General features: G+C 37.3%; 1 protein-coding gene across 1 annotated transcript in view; it reads left to right on the forward strand.

Annotated features, from left to right (window-relative positions):
• Unc5c (unc-5 netrin receptor C) overlaps positions 1 to 23,258 on the forward strand; it is a 356,375-nt gene that overhangs the window by 301,376 nt on the left and 31,741 nt on the right. The window contains exons 8-11 of the mRNA XM_027926684.2: positions 8,765 to 8,956; positions 9,838 to 10,182; positions 12,955 to 13,042; positions 22,429 to 22,597. Of these exons, the coding sequence (XP_027782485.1) occupies positions 8,765 to 8,956; positions 9,838 to 10,182; positions 12,955 to 13,042; positions 22,429 to 22,597 (794 nt within the window). The remainder of the gene's footprint in view (positions 1 to 8,764; positions 8,957 to 9,837; positions 10,183 to 12,954; positions 13,043 to 22,428; positions 22,598 to 23,258) is intronic.

Consider the following 23,258-nt stretch of genomic DNA (forward strand, 5'->3'; position numbering starts at 1 on the left):
AATTCCACATTGTGGCTTAGTGTAAAATTACCAGTAAAAAGTAAGACCAAGCAGGCAGGTCAAGGAGAAGGTGGAATCCATTGGGAACGAAAAGCCTTCTAATGATAGGATCGTAAAGTCTTATGAGGTTGTCTAGTGAAGTAGGTAAATAGGGCTAAAACTAACTCAATATTTGGTCATTTTAAAACATAATTTTTTATTGAAAATAGTTAATGTACTTATAAACTACAGTTACATCAGATGCATAGCCTGCATATTCATCCCTGTATAAAATATGAATCAGAGCATATTTTAAATTTTTTAACCCTCCCTACATCTTAAAATTATATGCATTAAGGATGTAGACCAGCTTTATATTGAACTATAACAAGTAAACCTTGAAGGCAAGATAGAACGCCTTATAAAACTTCACCTCTCTCCATTTTGACTAGGGGATTGGTACTTAATATAAAGACAGATAACTTCATATAGACTCTCCTTTTAGGTATTCCATAAGTGGTTCTCAAATTTTAGATGGCATAAAAATTACTGTATCTTACATTTTGTTCTCAAAGGAATTTCAGATTCAACTTTAATTCTATTCACTCTGCACCTTAATGTACTGATGTCAGGCCCTGCCAAGTGGCTTCTTCAATCTTCTATATTAGGCATGGCCATCCTGAGACAAAATCAACTTCAAGTTCAACTTAATTAACACCTAAAGAAAGAAAAAAATAACTTTATAGACAGGGCTATTGATAAACCCCTATTAATAGTTCTCTTTTGCAAAGAAGAAACTCAGGCATAGAATTGAAGCAAGCTACCCAATGCCCACAAGCAAGTGCCACAGCCAACATGTAACCCCAAATCTGTATCATGTTTAAGGCTATTCTCAAGCAGGCTCTGGGATGCTGGACACAAATGGCTGCCAGATTTTATTGCTTTAAAATGAGAATTCCTCTGATGTATAGTCTTTCCAGTTATTAATATTTATTCCTTTTCTCCTGATGATATCATTCTTGAAAGAAATGATGTTTCTCCTTTAAATATTTTTTAATGTAGGATTTTTTGACAAATTTAACAAGATTATTATATATCCACAGCAACATAGTTCCAGCAAGCTTCTCCAATTACCTTGGGCCAAAGTTTGATGCACCTGTTTACTTGCCCCACTCTTGAGACAAAAGACACTACTAAGATGTTGTCTCATTTGAGGAAGAAAACCTCTCTATTTCACCTTTCTAAATTTCAAGAATAGAGATGTTTCAAATGGAGACATATTTTTCAGTCTAAATCATTAACATTAGCTCATTTAAACATGGAATTCCAAATGAAGCCAGGAAAATATCAAGCCATTTTCTATAATCTCCTTATCCTTCCTAATTTAAATCTACTAATTAACGTTTACATAATCCAGTACTTACATAGTCCAGGGCTAAAGCCTGAGGGCTGAGATTTGACCCTTGCTCTGCTGCTTCACCAGCTTTAAATATTAGACAAGTCCCTTTACCATTCTGTGCTTAAAAGTGTTAAAACAGGAAGTTCTAGTCTATGATCTGTGATGATTCCAAGATGATAGAGGCATACACTTGTCCTTGAATTTAAACCTGGCTGGTGATGCTTAGAAGTTGTGACATTTTTTACATTGGCATATTTGCTGGATAATTTTTCTATAAACATTTTACTCATGGCATAGAAACAGTCAGTATTACCTTTTTTAAAAAATTTAATCATGAAACCATGATCATTTTTGGTTATCAACTACTATATATACCACCTAAAAAGAAAACCCTTTTAAAGACTAGAAAAATAAAAGTACTTGCTGTTTAATGGGAAAAGAGAGATTTACACTTAGTTTCTGGCATTTTTTCCTGAAAATTCCCTAATATAAGCCCACTAAATAGGCTACTCCTGGCATATTACTAAACAATTACTAGATATTATCCATGTGCATAAAGATAATGTGTTGTTACTGCAATATAAATCCAAGACAAGTTTTCTTTCCTTTAAAAAAATAATTGGACATGGGCTTTGATCTTTTAAAATAGTTAGACACTAGCTGAAAAATATGGACAATGCTGCTCCTAGTTTAATAGATGAATGTCCTAGGACAAATTAGAAAAAGTCCTTCCTCAAGTTACCTTAACACCACCAGCCAAAAAATGGCCAAGTGTGGATGAAGGGTGCCATCCCAGTGTAGGAACTTGCAAAACTTGCAGGTGGTCACTGCTACTGATGAGATAGCGGAAACCAATTTCAGTTGGTTGAATTTTAAATCTTTGTACAACTTTGAAAATATCACTTCTCACCTTTGGGATTCAGTCTCCTCTTCTGAAAAAGATTGGACAAGATAATCTCTTGAAATGATGTTGTGAGCAATTTTAAGCTGGCTTTAAAGCAAAAGGATTGTTGCACTAACTGTCTAGGATGCCTGCTCTCATTTTCCAACTGTTTGTGTCCTCACTCACTTTTTAATATTTCTCTCCACAAACAAACTTCCAGCCCCTAGTCCTCCAGATAAGGAAAATCTTCCCAAATTTTCCAGGGGAGCACAGCCCTGGATTGGCCTGCAGTGTCCTTTCCCTAGCTGTGGGCCTATGTTTTTTCTATCAGTCCAATAGAGGTGACAATGTTCTCATCCATGGAGGTGCATTTTGTCACCAAAAGTTTTTCCATAGCAAGACTCCCATTACAGGACATATCTTTGGCCCTCCTCACTAAATACCAAAAATAACCCCCTAGACCTTGTTATTAATACAATCAAAAAAAAAAAAAAAAAACCAGTGCCCCTGCCCCTTCCCAGACATCTCCTAGAAAAGTAGTAGCTCCTGATTGAGAGATACTCTGTTAGAACCAACTTTCACTCTGACTCTGGAAATTTGCTCTTGAACCATGTCACTATACCTTTGTCAGAAGTGACAAAGACCAGGTATAAACCCCTTTGAGCAGAGAGGGTTAAAGAGTACATAGGACTTAAAATTATATTGCTCCTTGTCTCTGCAACAACCAGGGAAACTGAAATTCAAAAACTTCCTAAGTTTCCTCATTAAATAATAGGCTATATATATATATCAACTCTACAAATAAAATCTCTTAAGAATTCTTAGTGTAGCTTAGCAGTATGCGTCATAATGATATAGATATAATTGCTTGTCATTTGTTGATTGCCTGCAATATACCAACACCTTCCAAATCTCATTTATCCTTTCCACAACAATGGAAGCAAGTATTCATAGCCCTTTACACAGATTAGACAACTGATGCTTGGAGAAGGGAATTGGTTTGAGCAAGTTCTCACAGTTAAAGAACTTGTAGAGCTAGGATTCAAACTGAAGTTCACGAGACTGAAAAAACTCAAAGTTCACATGTGTTCCACTGCTTTGGCCTTCAGCCTTGGTGCTTTTTCAGTCTGCCTTACTTTCAAGTAGCAGAAAAGTTAACTGAAATCCCTAACTTAGGAACCTGCCTGTCAGAGAGACACTAACAATTATTTTGTGCTGTGTTCTCCCAGAGATGTTATTTTTCATTATTGCTACGACTACTCTCAGCAGGGTTACCTCATTAGCTGAAGAAAATGTCCCCTGTTGTTCAGAGACATGCGGATCAGATGGACAAGCATAAAAACAAACTCTGGAAAGTGATTCTGTGTTCCCTTGGTTTAGGGGATGGAACAGTAATCCCTTTCTTCTCTGATTTCTTGTCTCCTAAGTGATGTTTTACTTCTGTAGTTGCAGAAGTTTTTTGAAAGGGATGGAAAATTTTTTATAGGGTTGTCTTCCAAAACCCTTTATCAGTGTTTCCATAACAGAGTAAATTGGGGTGTTGAGCTTTTGCTGAGCACACTTCATACTGTTCTGTTTTTAATTTCCCCATGTTGGAAAATAATGGTTTGGCTAGATTGGTCCTAATTGTTTATGAGGAATAACTGGTTGTGGATGAGATGTTTTAAATATATATATATACATCTGCATATATATATATATATGCATATATATATGTGTGTATATATATATACATATATATATGTATATATTTTATTTTAGAACAACCTGAAACATAAATACTTCATCAAATATATTGATACACCTATTGATGTACATCTCCCAAGCCACACATTATAGAATTGTTCATAAAAGTCTATCACTTGCCTCCTTTTGCAATTCATTTTCTGTAGAGTTACCAAAGTGATTATTTTCAAAATTAAATTCAATCACAGGATTTGCATTTCATTGGAATGCAACTGAAACTCTTCCTCCTGAGCCACCAGGCCTACATGATCTGGCTGCTACCCACCTCTTGGACCCTACCCCTCCTTTTCCCACCTTACTCCCTACCCTCTAACCACTCTGTTTCTTTGTGAGGACTTTTGCACTTGCTGTCACTCTCCTGCAACCTTATTGCCTCCTGATGTTTATCCTGCTGGTTCCTCATCATCACTTAAATTTCACTTACAGCTCAAATTTCATCTGAATAAGAAAAAAAATTTTCCCTCTTCTCTAAGTTGGCCATCCCTTTATTTCCAATCATAGAACATTCTTGTGCTTTATTTTTAAAAGGACTTTTTCAATACTCAAACTTATTTTACTTCTGTATTTTCTATTAAACTAGAACATAAGCTCCATTAATGCAAGAAAGTATCTCTGGTGCCTAGAATAGAAACCAGAATACAGAAGGGTTCAAGAGCATTTGTTGAATGAATGAGTTACTTCTAAGTCTGTTGTGCCTGGAATTAAATATGTCTCATAAAATAAGGTGCAAGTACATTTATTGAGTGATCCAAATCTAAATAAATATGAGAAAGTAGAAGTTAAAATCAAAATTATAAAGTTCTTTTCTATTATTATTTGATCTGCCTGTTAAGAACAGTAATTCTGTTGGGGAAATAAGGATATAAGCAATGGAAAACTCAGAACTGCTTGGTGGGGTAAAATTTCAGGCCATGTCATTAATCTCTAGACATAGACTTCTCCTCTTGTAAGAGTTACTCTTCTGCTTACTCAAATATGCCCCTGTGGGTCCTTACCAAAATTTTCCAGGTGAGCATCAGAACATTTCTAAATATCCTAGTTTATGCTCCTGCCCTTGCCCTCTCACCTGTAAAAAGTGAGTCTTTTGACTACCTTCTACATAGCAGCATCATTTCCAAACCCCTGACATTGTTATCTGGTCTCCCCCATTTGCAGTGAACTTGTTTTGGCATAAGTCTTTGGGTTCCTAAAATAAAGCCTCTATCTGTCCCAGATGTCCTTTTATTGAGTTCATAGAATACAAATGGAAAAAGGTTATTACCAGGCAAAGATGTTTAAAAATGAAAATCAAACCTAATACATGGACTCAGACAACTAGAATAAGGAATATAATATTTATAAAACTGAGTAGGAGGTTGCAATCATTGCTCTAAAATAAAGCATTAAAAATTAATTCATAGCAAACCTATCTGTGCTACAGCAAGCCTTCCTTTCATTAAAGTAGCGCTGCATGTGTCTCCAGAATGAGTTCCCAAATAGGTAAATAGCTCGTAGGAACTGAGTGCTCTGCAAACTGCAGAGGGGCTACCTGAAGCATGATTTAGAGTTGCTTTTAGTATTAAAGCTTTACAGACCTTTCATTTTGAACCAATTAATTGTGATTCTTGCAGTTTCCCTATATTTTTTGCCCTTGAGTATTACTAGGAATATTTAATTTGCATGCTTCCTGTTCATCTTCATTTGATTAATCCAAATGGTGCTATGTTATTTGATTAATTCATATGCTGCAGAATATTGAATCTTGGGGAACTGTAGGTGCCAGTTATAAATTATACTTAAAAGTTTTCCACAGATTTTTCATTTCAAGAACTTCATGTTGTACATTTTTTCCTCTTTTCTTCCACTTCACATTATTACCATTTTTAAGTATTATGTTGTTATAATTATTGGTTTCCTACTTCATAATCCATTACAAAGAAAACCTTACAGTGCTATTTCTGTATTTTCAGCTGATATGAGGTTATTTTCCCCCAATATACAACATTCTTTTGAAGTCCTAAAATAAATAACCTTATAACCTTTAGGCCCTATTGATTTTCAAATGATTTCAAATAAAAAACATTCAGTTTCCATTGCACTGACAAACTGCTCAATCCCTGGGCAATCCCTATTGGATTCCCATTAAATGAAAGAGACAGGAAACAACAGAAAATACAAAAAGTGGATTTGAGGTAGTGGGGAGAGGTGGTCACAACTCAGCTCAGTAAATGGATACTTAACCTTTGACCAATGACGACAGGTCTCCTTTAGTTCTATTAGACCAAGAGTGAGCTGTTATGATTAAATAAAACAGGAAAAAAAAAAAACTGTTTAGAGCCTTACTGAGTATGTCCTGGGAATTAAAACATATGGCAGGGATAAGGAAAAAAGATTTTCCTTATGCTAATGACCCTTGATGTCTGAAATAAATTAGATCCATTAGAGTTTATGCTCAATAAAAGAAAGATTTTAAGCACTCCAAAGTTAGTGACTCGAGACCAGTTTTTGCTCTGAAATTCAATCTGCCTCCTTATTAATTCTTAGTGAGGCTCCAGAGCAGACAGGGGATGCAAAAAATCATAATTCTGTACTGAACCAGAATTTTAAAGGACCACAGGTTTCTTTTCCTTTTCTTTTAATTAAACCATTTTTCATGCTTCCCATTTTGTTTCCTTCATTAATTTGATTTTGTTCCCATTTTTGTTTCATTTTTTTTTTTCTTTTCAAGGTTTCATTTATCCTATTTCAACTGAACAGAGAACCCAGAATGAATATGGATTTTCTTGTAAGTTTGATGTTTGGATTTTATGTTGCTGAATAATCATTTAACATTATTGCCCCCAGTTCAGATTTGCCTTTCTTTGGATCACAGATGTGCACACAGGAAATAGGAGTCTAATATATTCTAACATGAAAAACAAATTAGATTTTTGATGCAGAAGAGAAGAAAGGGTCATTTCAAGTCTCTGCCTGATTTAAAAATCTGTCAGTCTACCATTCAAAGCTTGAGTCTGGTAACTGAGAAAACATATCATGTACCATGCTGATATAAATAAAGGGCAGAGTTCAAATATTAAAAGGGAAAAGGTTGAGAAAATGCAGACCTATTGTGCTAGAAATCATGAATGTTGAGTAAGTAATTATGGCCTGGTAAAGTAAAACATTAAGGATTTCAATATAATATTCTAACTGGACTTCAGAATCTTCCTGCAAAGCCTTAGATAAAACCCAGCAGCAAAGAGGTGTCAGCACTCTGAGAGCAGTGCTCATATAGTCAGGAGTATTTAGGATGTCATTGGTTGTCTGGAAAAAAAAATATGTCAATGCTGATTGATTGACAGGACAATAAATATTCTTCAAATTTTAGAATGGACAGTATTTTTAAGAAGAAAGCATAATCTTCCATAGTACATTTAAATATGAAATGCTAAAAGAGATGAAGCAATTTCCACTAGCAAATTCACTTATATTCCCAACATACAAAAAATACCATGACCAGAGAGTGTGGGGTTATCACATGATCCACTGGCAAATGAAGGGATGAGTTATGTCCCCCATATAAACCATGTGGCTGTGAGCCTTAGGAAAGAGCAGTGGCTTCTCAAATTTTAGGAGGTCACAGAACCTACGAATTGGAAAATTCTTTCTCCCAAAAATATGTGTGTATAAAACTGACCATAAAATTTGAGTTTGCCTTGACCACCTGAAGTATCAATTGAAACACCTCTTTTGTAGAGAGCAGAGCAGCAACTTTAATTAGCTTTGCTGAGCATTTCTCGTGAGTCACAGAAAATCGAAACCAGAGACTTAACAATGTCAAAGTAGTTCAACAAATGTTTAATTTTGGCTTAAATTATCAGTTTTTATCATCTTTTCCAGTAAGATCAAACAACGTGTCTCATGCCACCAAGGAACATACAACACTTATAGGAGTTCTGTTCTTGCTTCTTCCAAACATAGATCCCCTGGGACAGCACCTTGTATTGGTCAGATGTTTACCCTGGGGTAGTATGGCCTTTATGATCACTGAGCCAGAGGTATATCTGACTTAGTACATTATAGAGCTATATTTTATTCCTGTAATGTCAAGCTCAAATGTAAATCTCTGACAGGCCCCACGAGAAGCTCAAGGTTCTCAGAGATAATACTGTATCTGTATCAAAAGCCTGGACTTTGCAAAAGTCACCAGAATTGACCTCTGGCCCCCAAGTCTGGGCCTTCTAAAAGCACACCTTTCTTATTCAATATATTTTTTTCCTAATACTTGCTTTTCTTAGTTACACTATTCCCATCCACCGCTTCATTGATTTAGGGAAAGTAAGAAGAGTACTATGGAAAGTAATTTTATGACTTGGAATGATTCTTAGAAAAATATTCTGGTTCAATAAACATACAGATTCCAAACACACCAGGTGTTTATGTTTCTTAAAGAACTATCAATGAATTCAAAAATCCTTCCATTTTTTTTTTATCTGAAAGAATAATAAACTCTTCCCCCCATGGAATGGGCTGGTTTTAGTTCAGTTTATATGCCTAGTAATAAATGGTCTGTTATCCTGCCCAATTATAAGATAGATTAGTGGGTGGATTGATGCAGAGAGAGAAAGAAAAAGAAATCAGAGATAATTTTCCACTGAAAGGCCACAGTCATTTTATATAGCTTTTGAAATTAACCTATAAAAAAGGCAATAAATGTCTGAAAAAATTATAGCAATACATATGTGTACTGTGAGAAAGTTCTCTAAGCAGTTAGTCCAGCATTGCATCTTTCCCTCTAGCTGCTCCTGATTCGGATGATGTTGCTCTCTATGTTGGGATTGTGATCGCAGTGATTGTTTGCCTGGCCATCTCTGTTGTCGTGGCCCTCTTTGTGTATCGGAAGAACCATCGTGACTTTGAGTCTGATATTATTGACTCTTCAGCCCTAAACGGGGGCTTTCAGCCTGTGAACATCAAGGCCGCCAGACAAGGTTGGTGGACATTGCACTTCACACCCTGTTACTCATGCATGTATGAAGTTTCTTTAGGTGGTTTCAAGATCCTGATGTTTCAGTCTTCTAGTTCAGTTGGAATGTAAGCTCATTGAGGACAATGACACTATTGATTTTATTCATTACTGGATTGATGTCATTCCACAAAACAAATTAAGAGTTGTCCATGTCAGGTGCGGTGGCACATGCCTATAATCTCAACTGCTCAGGAGGCAGAGGCAGGAGGATCTCAAGTTCAAAGCCAGCCTCAGCAAAAGCAAGGCACTAAGCAACTCAGTGAGACCCTGTCTCTAAATAAAATACAAAATAGGGCTGGGGATATGGATCAGTAGTTGAGTGCCCCTTAGTTCAATCCAAAGTACCAAAAAAAAAAAAGTTGACAATGTTCACAAATCATTTTCCACCCCCCTGGCACATTGCTCTGTCATACTTTTTAACCTCTGTTTGGCAAAAAGAACATTGATTCGTGGACTGACTTCCTAGTCTCTTTCTTTACCTTCTTTGACAAGATACCTTGTATTACTACAGTCGTTTTCAAATGAACCCAAATCTAATATAGAAAAGGGACACTGTTACCTGATGGGAACCTCATGGGGCATACTTTTCAACCCAGTCTGTTGCAACAGCCAGATCCTTTGGGTAAAGTGAATAGACCTCAAAGGAAAATATAGAATGAGCCAGTAACAAAATGGATGCTAGTTAACCACTTGCCCTGCTTTCTGCAGAGCCTGAGAGTCTGTCCATCTCTAACATTAGCTGAGCTGCTTTGCTTTTGGCTCAGAAAGTGTGAGGGGGTGTCTGACTTATGTAGGCTGGCCTGAATGGAGAATGCCAATGGAATTCTCTTTTCTCTGACTCAGATCTTCTGACGGTGCCCCCAGACCTCACTTCTGCTGCAGCCATGTACAGGGGACCTGTCTACGCCCTACACGACGTCTCAGACAAAATCCCAATGACCAATTCTCCAATTCTGGATCCACTGCCCAACCTGAAAATCAAAGTGTACAACACCTCGGGTGCTGTCACTCCCCAAGATGACCTCTCTGAGTTTACAGCCAAGCTGTCCCCACAGATGACCCAGTCCTTGCTGGAGAATGAGGCCCTCAACCTGAAGAATCAGAGTCTCGCCAGGCAGACCGACCCATCCTGTACAGCGTTTGGCACCTTCAACTCCCTTGGGGGCCACCTTATTGTTCCCAATTCAGGTAATGCCTAAAGGTTGCAAAGATGCAACTTGAAAACATTTTTGTCCCCAAATCTCTGTTTTCTTATTAAACTGAAAAGTTAACTGTGTATCTAACCCAAATCTCCTTTCAGCATAAATCAAATATTACCTCAGACCAAATCAGCAAAACCATTTATCTTCCCTCAAACAAGTCTGAAACACTTCCTCTAGAAATATTTGACTCCCAACTTTCTGCTGAGATACAATTTAGAACTGTCATTGACCTTCTTTTTAATAGAGCTTCGGGAGGCAGCAGTAAACCAGGAGCCCTCACAATTGTCACTGTATTATAAAAAGACAAATTAATTAGAAAAAAATGTCAGTTGATTCAATTCCAGCTAACTAAAGGAAGAGATGATTCAGAACACTAATTTTTTGATGATCAGAGACATCATAATAGACATCAGAGTCTTTCTTTATTAACTGAACTCTTCATCCCACAATCTTCAACCACAAAGTATTTATAAGGTCCTAAGTCTGACCTTGGATATATCCATCTATAATATCAACCTAGAGAAAAAGCCTCAGAAGGATTTCCATGGTGACCTTAAGTTAGTGACCCATAATGTTGGATTAGAGATTGGTACTCATGAATCAGTAATAGTAATGGGTTTGGAACCATAGGCCAGAAGAGGGCTAATGACTTCCTCTTTGAATCTATCTTCGCTCTTTGGAAAAAAAATGTGAATATTTTTAAATACAGGAATAGAAAGCAACTTCATTGACCTAATGTGTTAATGTCACATGAAAAATGCAATTAATATTCAGACCTATGGAGGATCTCTAGACCTGCATATGAAATTGTCTTTTTTTTTTTTTGTACTGGGGATTGAACTCAGGAGCGCTCAAACACGGAACCACATCCCCAACCCTATTTTGAATTTTATTTGGAGACAAAGATTCACTGAGTTGCTTAGCACCTTGCTTTTGCTGAGGCTGGCTTTGAACTAGTGATCCTCCTGACTCAGCCTCCTGAGCAGCTGGGATTACAGGCATGCGCCACCATACCTGGCTTGTCTCTGATTCTTATTCTCCCATTGCAATGCCTTTCATAGCATACTTTTAAAGAAGTATTTTAATATAGTTGAAATATTTAATAGAATGTCATTTTGCCTTTATAGATTTTACATAGCTGAGATGTTTTATTTTAAATGCTTTTTTTTGCCTTTTTCTCAATTTCATTATATTTGTATGCTCTTTGCTACTTATTCATATATGAATTATATAAAGGCTTCTTAAGTGGAAGGGTGGGAGCCAGTATGTTTTAAGTACTTAATATATATGAGACAATGATCAAAAACATCATTTCATTTAATAGAGTAACATAGTCATTCATATTTGTCAGGCCTTATTGTTTCTAATTTACATCTATAATTTTTTTTCATCCCCATAACAAAGACAAAGGTACATTTTTATGATTTTCATTGGGGAAAAAAAATGCTGAGTCTTAATGGATTTGTGTGTTCTTCCTGCTCTCCCTCCATGCCCCCCACAACCATTCTCTATATATCAGCCTGACATTGCCCTTCCTGTCCCACCAGGGCTCCCTTATCACTCTACTTTTCAAGAGGGCCCTGACTCAGCATCTTCCATGAGCTATGCAAAGGCCTTTGTATCCCTACTTTCCCTTGACTCTCTGTTCTTTACTCTTAAGCTATTGTAATGCAGTGGGGCAAGTTTTCTTGTTGCATCATGTTCATTTGACATATACCATTTCCTTGTTAACTATATGTTACTCAAGGACAAGAACACTACCTTTTCCTACTTGGCATTCACAATGGTGCCAAACACTGTTCTCACAAAGATACTCCATACATCGTTATTGAGCTGAATTAAAGTGCATTTCATGGGAATGAAATGATGGAGCCAAACATCCTCACAATGCTGACCCCCAATCCTGGTCCCAAGTCACTTTAAGATGATGATCAGTAGTGCCCTTCAGCAGTTCCTACAGGCTGGGCCCCAGACCTTCATCATGGGCATCACCTGGCAACTCATCTGATCTATAGAATCTCCCATCCCCGCCTCAACATTTTCAATCAGAAACTCTGTAGTAAGGTCCCCTAATCTGTGGTCTAACAAACCCTCCAGGTGATCCTGATGCAAACTCAATGGCAAAGGATTGCTGTGTGCACAGTTAGCTTAGAGCACAGTTCAGTCCAATAGTGCTCCCACAGGGCACCAATTAGCAGCTAAGTAGAAGTGCTTTGACTGGCTCTAACTAAACTCACAGTTCACCTTTTTGAGTTATGTGTAACAAAAGTACCTCAACAATTCTGATTCCATTGTAGAATACATGATGCTAACCAGATATTTCAGAAATAAATCTTTTTTGATATGGTTGAGGTTGTCTTTGAATCTTGTGGAGATTTTTTTTTTTAATTAGAAACAATGGATCATTACTGCTGTTTGAAAGTTTATAGCAGTTTTTGGTTTTCCTCTTGTTTTACAAGGAAAACAACAGTGGAACCATCTGTCTCTTCCTTAAATAAAACCAGAGTTTAAAAAATCATTCCTCTAAGTAATTCCATAACAGTTCAGAGGGAACTGTGGTAACTACAGAGGCCAATAAGGAAGGAAAGCAGGGCAGCTATGAGTATTTACATGTCTTTGGAGAAAAAGCAGCAGTCTTAGTGCTGCGTGATCACAGAATTTCCTCATTACTTTTTGCTTGCTGCAAAGGCATTTCTTTCTAGAAGTTTCCTTTTGATTCACAGGTCTCATACAACTGCTTTTTTCTTTTGCTGCTCAGGAGTAAGCTTGCTGATTCCCGCTGGGGCCATTCCCCAAGGGAGAGTCTACGAAATGTATGTGACTGTACACAGGAAAGAAAATATGAGGTAAATATGCTTTTTTTTTCCCCCTGATGCACTTGACTTTACCAGTCTAACTTGGAGGAGAATTGTACAAGAGAAACAATAAACCCAACATATTTTTGTCTTAAATGACATACAGTTTTCTCTAGACCCATAAAAGATCAAGTTATACTTCTTTTTACCTTTGAAGCTTCTGACACTTTTGCAGATCTTGAGGATGGGTGGAATGCCTAAGATCTTTGTTCCAAGTAGACATGTGGCCATATTAACAGGGGAAAAGTGGTCAAAATGTGATCCCTGGAATGTCCAGAGAGATGTGTGAGTTCACACAGAGACATTGACTTTGTGTGGCCACACAGAGACATTGACTTTGTGTGGCCCTATTCAGAAATCTAGCCTGTTCCCATTACAGGGTTAAAGGTCCCAAAGGATTGGACACCCATAACCCCTGACCTGCCGCTCCTACCTCAGTTTAGCACAGACATTTACCCACAGAATTTTTTGTGATTCTCTTCCAATGTGTCTTCAGCCCCCTTCTTACGTTTAGTACTTTTAAATTTCAAACTCAGGCCTTTCAAAGTGGGTCAAGGGTTGGTTAAAACTAGATGGAATCAAAAGGTTGTGTTTCGAATGGGTCCTAATCACAAAGATGAAATGATTTTAAGTAAAATTAACACAAGGGGTTTAGAAGTTCTAAAATCAATTTTCAGTTTGAAGTTTAACAAATCATTAGGAGTCTTTCTCAATCTGTTCCCACATAAAGTGTGTGTTAAACAGTCCTTCATAGGCCTCTAAGGAACACAGAAGCCTTAATATAAAAGATGCTGTTAAAAAGGAAGACCCTCATCATGTAATGACCATTGTTCTTCCTGAGGGGAATAGTGTGGGCTCCTCAGTCCTGAGCTCAGAGTACAAAGAGTGAGTGACAAATTGAGAAATAGGTTATCATTATCACGCATTATGCCTTTTCTCTAACCTGCTCTCATCCTCAGAAAAACATCCATTTTTAGTCTTCAGTAGCTGAAAGAGCTCCTTTATTATGCACTCAGGTGGACAGATAGGTATTTATAATCGGTATGACCCAGAACATTTTTTTCCTCAGGTGGTGTACTTTCACCTATGCAAACAATAGCCAGAGTAAGAGGAGAATAAAATTCTTTGAGCATTATTCGTGCCTTAAATTTGAGCAACCGAAAGTCACTTAAAGGCCTGTATTTACCTACATCAAATATTTATTCTTTTCATTCCCAATGCAAAGCTACATTCACAGACCTCAGAACTCCTTCTTTTGCAGCAGGAGAAAAAAAAATTAGCAAACTCCAAGATCCTTTTATTTTATTCATTTTTTTCTCTTGTTCAGGGATAAAGTTAGCATTAAATATGTCCATCCATCAAGGCTTTTGCCCACGTGGACATTTGTTTAAGTAGAAATGAGTATTGGCTTGTGCTTTTGGAGAAACCATGAGGGGCTGATGGCCTCTACGTTCATCTGATTACCATTATCTGCAGCTGAAGATCAGACCTTAAGGGGCTATTGCAGGCACCAGCTAAAGCTGAAAATGTGTAACTCGTCTGGTTTTTCTTCCCAAAGTTTAGTTGGCATTCTAACCAGGATAATTGTGCATTTGAAATGAAGGAAAAAGAAATCATAAAATTGATAAAGCAAGACACTCTGCTTTTAGGTTCCATTTCTTTTAACTATAAAGAAAAGAAAACAATAAATCACTCCTTGCTGTGCCTACCACCTAAGGTTAGGTGCACAGGGAATCACTTCACTGAATTTGGGTTGCACCAAAGAAGTCCTGTTTATAAAGATGATGCTAGACAAAGCTCAAGATCTCAAAAGAAAATATGGACCAGAGACCATGAAACAAGGAACAAACACAAGAAGATGGTCGTCTCAGATAAGTGAGAAGTCCTCTCTCCACTCATGTTCCATTGTGACCTAGATGCATTTTTTCTTGTAAAATCACAATGGCAAGATTGTGTTTTAATATAGTAATAATGCAAAGCTTTGTTGCAATGTCTTCAGCACACTCTTCATTAATTCCTCAAGCTTCTCTTCGAAGATGAAGAAACTATGGCTCAGGGAAATTAAGTCACATAGTCAAGATTTCCCAGTTAGCAACTAAGGGTGGCAGAATTCAAACCCAGGTTCGTCTGACCCCAAGGACTCCTGGGTGTTCTTAGGTTCATTCCTCCTGCATAGAACTGGCACTCAGCAAACCTCTGTTTCTTATGATCCTGCATTGTGGACAGAGTGTCTGTTGCTCACTAAAGACCCTTTCCATCCTCACATGATAGGAGATGGAACTTCTTTGGAGGAAGACGTGGTAAGGATCAGAAGGCATAGGTATCATTTCAAGGCATGTGTAGGAAAATTCTGAATATTTGCCTTTATTCTCCCTCTTTCTGATTCTTTTCATAATATCAAAAATTGGGTGTGTTTCCAGCTGGATGGTATCCAGCTGGTCATCTGCTGATGTGAATTGTCTGACAGGAGGCGTGAACTTAATTGCATGTGGCATAGTGAATGTGACAAGAGGGACCTTATCATTAAGGCTGGATAGGCTGCAAGAGCCAGAGATGCGACAAGCCAGCTCTGACCAAAGAGGGTGTGGAGCCCCAAGGCTGCACCCAGCATTTCTGCCTCTCCTGCTTTATAGATCTAGAGAGGTTGCAAAGCCTGTTCCCCCTGTGGATACAAGTTCCATGACCATGTGGCCCTTTTTACCTTATTTCTAGTAACAAGTTTTTTAAATTAGTCTAAGATTGAAACATTGTCCTTTGTCAGCTCTTATGGCAAAGCAATTTGAGAGTAGAGTGCTTGCCTAGCATGCCCGAGGCCCTGGGTTCAATCCCCAGCAATGAAAAAATATATATAAAAGTTAATTTCCCCTTTCCTTAGTGTTCTCCCAGTGGCTTTATCAAAAGGCAAGCAAAAAGAAAAGAAAATCAATTTAGAATTTCCAAATATAAAAGTAAATAGAACTCTTTTTTGTAAACTGTAGGGAGCCACAGAAGGCTTCTGAGCAGCCAAGTGACACGGGAATAGTGGTGCTTTTTAAAGATTGATTTGGCGACAGTGTGATCGAATTGATAGAGGAAACAAAGACTCTTCCTGAAGGCTGGGTGCTTGGTTCTGCTGTGGCATCAAACTAGGTGTGAGGAGAGAGGGAAGAGTGAGTCAGGCCTGAGTCTGAGAGGACAGAAAGTAAAATGTATTGAGGAAGGGAAGGAATTTCATCCACAGTGTTGAAAAGGAGTGCACAGAATCCATTTAGGATGCAAGTCCTGGGCACTGTAAGAATGTGCAGAGCAACAGAAGAAAGAGCTCAGAAGCAGCAACTGGCTGGAGGCGGGAAATCATGGACTGCAAACTAGAGGTGTTCCGAATGCAAGTGGGGATAAGGAGTCCACTAGAGACACACAAGGGCAGTCGTGGCAGTGGATGAGTCTGTGACAGAGAAAATGTAGGGACAGAAGGAAGAAAGCTGGAGAAAGAACTTTGGGAAATATTCCCATTCAGGTTTGGGTGTAAAGAGAGAAACTAAATTGAACTTGTAAGGATAAGGAACTAGATAAAGAGTTTGCATGCAGCTCTGCACTTGACATGAAGGGGCTCCTCAGTGATTATTTTTGAATGAAAGAATATTTGTATAAGGATATATCAATCAACTGCAGTATAAGGGGATCTCAAAAAACAAAGGGAAAGAGAGCTTCAAGATGGCCAAGGTGGTTAACAGTTCAGATGCTAAAACAAAATGCAAAGACAGAGGAAGAACAAGGAAAAATACACATTTTGTATGTACAATGCAATTGTGTATGTATAAATAATTAGACAAAAATAATAATAAATACAGTTTGTCACCTGTAGGAATTGGTAGTGTTTAGAATTTTTTCCCCCAACATTCCTGTAGAAATCACTTCAGAATGGTTTAAGGTGAGTTAAGGAAGGCCACCAAAGCTTATATATATATATATATATATATATATATATATATATATATATATATATATATATATATATATATATTAAATAGAAATAGTAAAGTGTTTGTTAGGATAAAGTGGAAGGCCAAAATTCCCTTAGGTGAGTAATCATGCCTAATTCCTTTTTGTTTATTTTGACATGTTACCGTTTCGAAATTTATAAAATAGCAGTTGACATTTCTCGGTGACACTTAGAGTTATTTCTCCTTTTTGGTAGAGAGACTCCTTTCTCGTTCATGAGTCCCAAGTTCCTATGATTGAAGCAATAGCTATAAAAAGACTAAAGGGTGGAGGCAACGGAGACCAGGTATATGTAAATGTCACTCTCTCCTGATTCTGAACCATGTTTATATATTGAAATCCTACTTATAAAGAAATGTTGCAAGGTGGTTTATAAAAAATACATTCTTTTCTTTTGGTCTCAATGGAAGGGATGAACTTAAAGAAGTGGATGCAAAAAAGATAAGAAAATGGGGAAAGTAAGGTTATTAAAGATAAGATAAAGTCAGGTGAGCAGCTGGAATATAATAGATTTGATATAATTCCCTGCACATTCCCTGGTAATAGATCATGAATTGACTGTTTCTAAGCTTTCAAAAGGAAAATGTGAAATATGCCCAGAAGCTCAATTATCATTCCCTGATTCCTCAAAAACAAGACATTTTGATAATGCAACCAACAGCATTCTGATAATAAAAATAGCAATGAGTTTCAAGGTCTGCTTCTATTAGTGTCCTTCAGTGGAAACAGATTATCTAAGGCCCAAGCACACATTCAGTGAAATAATTCCACAAAGACCCATCCATTCCATCCAGAGCACAATGCTCAGTTGTTCTGGCTTCATCCTGGGATAGATTCTGCCTGTCTGGGGAAATGGTGGCATGCCCTTCAGAGTGGCTTGCATAAATATGTTTTTTGCTCAATTGAGCTTTTGATAGCAAGTGAGTTAGATATTCCCTGTCAGGTACCTAGAGTGCAAATATTTCAAGTTGCCAGTTATGTGGGAAGGCGTGTGCTTGAAAAGGCAGCTGAGCCTAGGGTGGGACTGTCATCCCAAGGGACCTAACAAAAGAGATGTGCATCTCATGTCCACCCAGAGGTCGATGGAGACCTATTCTTTCTAAGGAGTTTTGCTCTAACAAAACTGACAAGAAAGTCCTTACACCCATTACAAGCAACACAAAATACACCACTGTGTGAAAGAAAAAAAAATGACTTGTGTTTGAAATCTCGCTTTGCTGATGCCTAGCTCTGTGTCCTTAGGCAAACATGTTAACAGCTCTGGATATCAGTTTACCATACTGGAAAAAAAATGTAATATAAACACTTTACCTTACAGGTGTGCCATGAGCAGCAAATGCAATTGTTCATGTGGAAATTGTGTAAATTATGCACTTCTGTGTAGAAGTTCTCCTCACTGATAATAGCAAGCAAGAAATGAAAAATATCTCTGACAAGAAACAAACTCTTATGGACTTTGTCCTAGAGGCCTCAGGACCCATCCAGCATTTACCATGATATTGTCTTTGTTGGTCTTTAACAAGTCTCTAAAATTTAATCATTGTTCATTGCTGAATTTCTACTTAATTGCTGCTTCTGCAGCTAATTTTTGCTCTCTGTTCATCTCCATTTCATCTGCAATTAATATTTACAGACTGCTTGAATAGCTTGGATAACACAAGAGACATGATGGAGTGAGGCCCTTCTCTACAAAACATGAATCAGAGTTATATTTAATTTCTACTGTTTTATGTATGCTTAATATCCTACCTTTATATAAATAAAGGAAAAGTGAATTTAGACACTCTGACCTTTGGTTTCACGAAGTTAAATCTTATCTAAGTCACTCTTTCTGTATATGCTCAGAAATGTTTCCAATTTCAAGCCGATTTCTTTCATCTTGAAAGCATTTGAGTGTCTTATTATTTCTTCTTTGTTTTTCATCCCCTGTTATGAATTCCACTTCACCACTTCCCTATTCATTACATTCTCCCACCTCACTGGGTTAATAAATTCTTTTGACACTCATTGTCCCTCCTTCCTCCCCGCTTCCCTTGCTATCCCTCCTGCAAGAACAGTGCCCATCAATATTGCATGCCAGTGGTGTGCTTGGAGAATACCAGTCTGACAGCTCCCCAACCCAGCAGGGAATCTTCTGCTCCCTTCTGTTCCAATTCAATGACAAGAAGAACCCCTGCTTCCTATCCTTCCTGCCTTCAAGCACTGGCTGCTGACACCAGACTGAGAGACAGATGTTTCCAATCTCCAGTTATATTGCAAGGGCCACTTGAAATGGATTCCACTTTAGGCTCCTTCCTCAAAAGTTTAATACTCACTTCTTGAGGTACACTTGTAACTAAAAGGTAAGAGCAGTGCTCTGGAAAATGCAATCATTGCATTTTTTTTTTCTCCTTGGAAGGAAAAGTAGAATTAAGCAATAATAAAGTCACTGCCTAAGGCAGATAGTGTAATATTAAATATGACAAAATGAAAGCAAAACTTCAGTCATGTAAGAGAATGAATTTCAGACTGGAAAGAAGGAGGACAAACTGGGTTAAAAGAAAATGAAAATCAGAGTGGAAAAGGGGATAGTAATGAGGTCTCAAGCTGCCGCTGATAACCTTATGATGTGCAGTGTAAGTACATTTCCAAGTACCTAGAAAACTTCAGATTGAATAGAGAAAACTTTGTTGTTATTCATAGAGAATGGAGATGATATTAAAAGACTAAAAGTAGGTAATGTTTGTTTGGGGTTTCTAAATAGGAAGAGAAAAAGACATAGGTTGGTGGATCTGAATGCAATTTTAAAGTTAGAGAGGAAGCAGTGATAGCTAAGACTTTTTAAGGATAATAAATGCCAAATTTTAATTCAGATTTTAGAACTGATAATAATTGTTATCTGTGATTGCTCCAAGATGTGACCTTACTTGTGAGGTGTGAGGTCAGCTACTTTGGTTTTGTGGATACTGATGGAAGATACAAAACTCCTGGGTCAGAGACAAAGGACAGTTTGTTAGCAATCATGTCATCTAGAATATTATCTTTTTGTGCAGTTTCCTGAGCCCAGGTTCTCAAAGGGTGATACAAAGAGCATCAGATGACATCTACACACTTAAGTGTTGGATTCCAGTAAAGGACCTCTGAGCTTAGGAAACCTGGGTCTTTGTAATGAGAAGGAGAACTGCCTGCCATTTGCTCCAGAACAGACACTATTTTTATATTCCAAGGCAACTGTTCTACAAGCATCCTTGAAAAGACATTAAAGACTGCACAGTAATATGAGAAATCCATGGAGAATTGTCTTCCAACAATATTAAAAATAATAATAGCTACTATCATTCATTGAGTGTTAAATGAAGGTAAGCCAGATAAACTAACTTCTAGATGCTGTAATAAATAATATATAAACTACAGATAAAGAATAGAGAAAAATCAATTTCAAGTGGCCATTGCAATTATAAAGGAATTTGATATGTCCTTTTTAATATCTATGTGAATAAGATAAAGGGGATGTCAACTGGACAATGTACATTTTAATGGGTTTCTATTTGGTTGAACTAAATAACTCAAAGATATTGATGTTAGATGGGAGAGAGTTTTCAAGTGGTGTCCTTGAAAAGATTTCTGTCCTTGCCTTATTCTTGTGTTACAATGTTATCAGTGATTGTGATGAAAGCACAGATGGCAGGCATATGAGATTTATGAAGGATGAAAGACTGGCAGATATAGCCAATATTTGGAAGAAAGACGTAACATTAAGAAATTTACTGTGAGACTATTAAGGTAAAATCAAAAAGCTTAATTTAAATGGCCATACCTAGATTCAAAAGCCATTACTACTAACACATAACAATATAAAGTATGCCTAAGAGTCATTCATGTAAGGAACACATAGAGTGGTTAGTTTTAACAAATTACTTAACTTCCTTGGGCCTTCACTGCCTCTTTTTATAAAGGAGATACTTAGCCATACTATCTCCATCTTTCTTTCTAACTGGAGCCTTCTCAATAATATTTATAAGTAATTACTTGATTATCAGTAATCTAAGAGAACAATTTTATGATGAATGAATATAACTACACATTTCAAATCAAAGAAATAGTAGTACCTCATAGTATTTGAATATTGAGTTCACTTTAAGATTCCCCAAACTATCGTGGACACTGTAAAACTTCCATGTGAAAATGAAGAGATCTGGAGACCATATTTTGCCAGTTGATGCTGAAAAAAGATGAGAATGTTTGGTGTGAAATGAAGATTTTGGAGTTGTAACAATCTCCAAATATATGAAACAAAGTGGGCTAGAAAACAGGTCAAAGATTGGTGAAGAGAAACTTTAGGAAACTAGATTGTGTTCATCCCAGCTAAGGATCTTTTTGAAATTTGAGTGTTTAATAAACAGGATGACCCTTTGGTAGCAATGGACTGTCAATGTGGATGTGTCTAAAGCACAGCCATGTTGTCAGAGGTTTGTGCTTTAGATAGAAGGTGGTGTTCAGTGGCCTCCTGAGGGATCGTGAAATTCTTTGGATCCACATTTTCTAAGGCCAGGCTACTCTAACAGTGGCTTGAGCATTGTTATTGGGAAGGCATGAGTTTTAGTCCCTGCGCTAACCAGCACTTACAAGGTGTGAGACTTTGTACCATCCACTTAACACTTATGGGATGACTACTCAACTATCAAGATAGGTTAACTTATCCATTTGATTGTTGGTTAAAATCTTTTTGGGGAAACAATATGTTAGTCTTTAAAAAATAATAAAATAAAAGAATTTAGATCTTTGCAGTTCTTTCTGCCCAGATCTGAATATGAGATATATAAATAAAGAGAACTTATTTTAATTTCTATAGAAATACAGTTCTATAGTGTTTCTGGTCATATTTGAAAGAATGAATCTGCCATACTAGCCTGAATTATTCCTGAAAGTCATTTGGACTAAGTTTAGCTCCAGGGTGTCCTCATTCTGAAGTGATTTTTTTTTTGAAGTATTTTTCAAGTTAGGTCCTAAAAACACAAAAGTATTTAAAACCCTGTGAGACCAATGGCAAGTATTATCAGAAAAGCTAGTTATATAACTTCATAAGGACTCTGTTCTTTCTCATTCCATCCTGAAAAGTATCAGCACATATATTCAGAGGAAGCTACCAAAGGCAACCTGTGTCTGAGGGAGGGGATCAAAGAGATGATGGCAAATTCCCTGTTTTCATAGAGACCTCCAGTCTTGAAAGATGAAAGCCTTGGTATAAAGAGCATGTCTTCACATTTATTTCTGCCTCACTCCCCCACTCCCCCCAAAAAAACCCAAGAGAAAACTATTTGAACTGTTTGTACAACTTTAGATCTCAGATCTCAACAAGTCCGCAGTACATAATTACTATGAAATGTCACTGACATAGTTCTCTGCTCTCCTACCAGGCCACCCATGGAAGACTCTCAGACGCTCTTGACCCCAGTGGTGAGCTGTGGGCCTCCGGGAGCCCTGCTGACCCGCCCCGTCATCCTCACTCTGCATCACTGTGCAGATCCCAATACAGAAGACTGGAAGATCCAGCTCAAAAACCAGACAGCACAGGGACAGTGGGAGGTGAGGGGGCTTCTTTCAGAGTAGAGATGGGATTCATGCACATCAGTAGGAGTAACTATAGGAGGCCTTCATTTCTAAAGCAAAACATGTGGGGAGAAGTTTAGGTTGTACTCAAAATGAGAGACTAGTTTCTGAGTAGTGTGTGTGTGTGTGTGTGTGTGTGTATGCACATATACATACACATACATACATACACTCTTATTTTTTTAATTTATTTAAATTTGGAGTTAGAGAGTCGTTGCACATTGTACCTTGGTTAGAGCACGTTAGGCACTTAATTGCAGAGAAGTATTTAAGATATACCTGTGAATTTAACCTGAGAAAACAGAAAGTAAGTGTCTCCAAAGCTCTACTTTGAATGAAGAGAATCTGGGACACCTTGTCCTTCTACATCTATTGCCATCATAACTTCAGGGCCTTCAGTGGGCCCCACTTCTCACATCAGAACCTGTCACTTAGCACCTGTATCTGAGGAATATGCTTTATCAAATAATGCCATTATATAATATATATATATATATATATATTATAAAATTATGAAATATGAAGTTGTAATATACAAAGTATGTTATACTATATATATATATATATATATTTACATACATACACACATAAGTATGTCATATACATGTATAATATGCAAAGTATATATTATGTACTT

This window comes from Marmota flaviventris, chromosome 7 (genome assembly GCF_047511675.1).
Source record: "Marmota flaviventris isolate mMarFla1 chromosome 7, mMarFla1.hap1, whole genome shotgun sequence".
Lineage (NCBI taxonomy): Eukaryota > Metazoa > Chordata > Mammalia > Rodentia > Sciuridae > Marmota > Marmota flaviventris.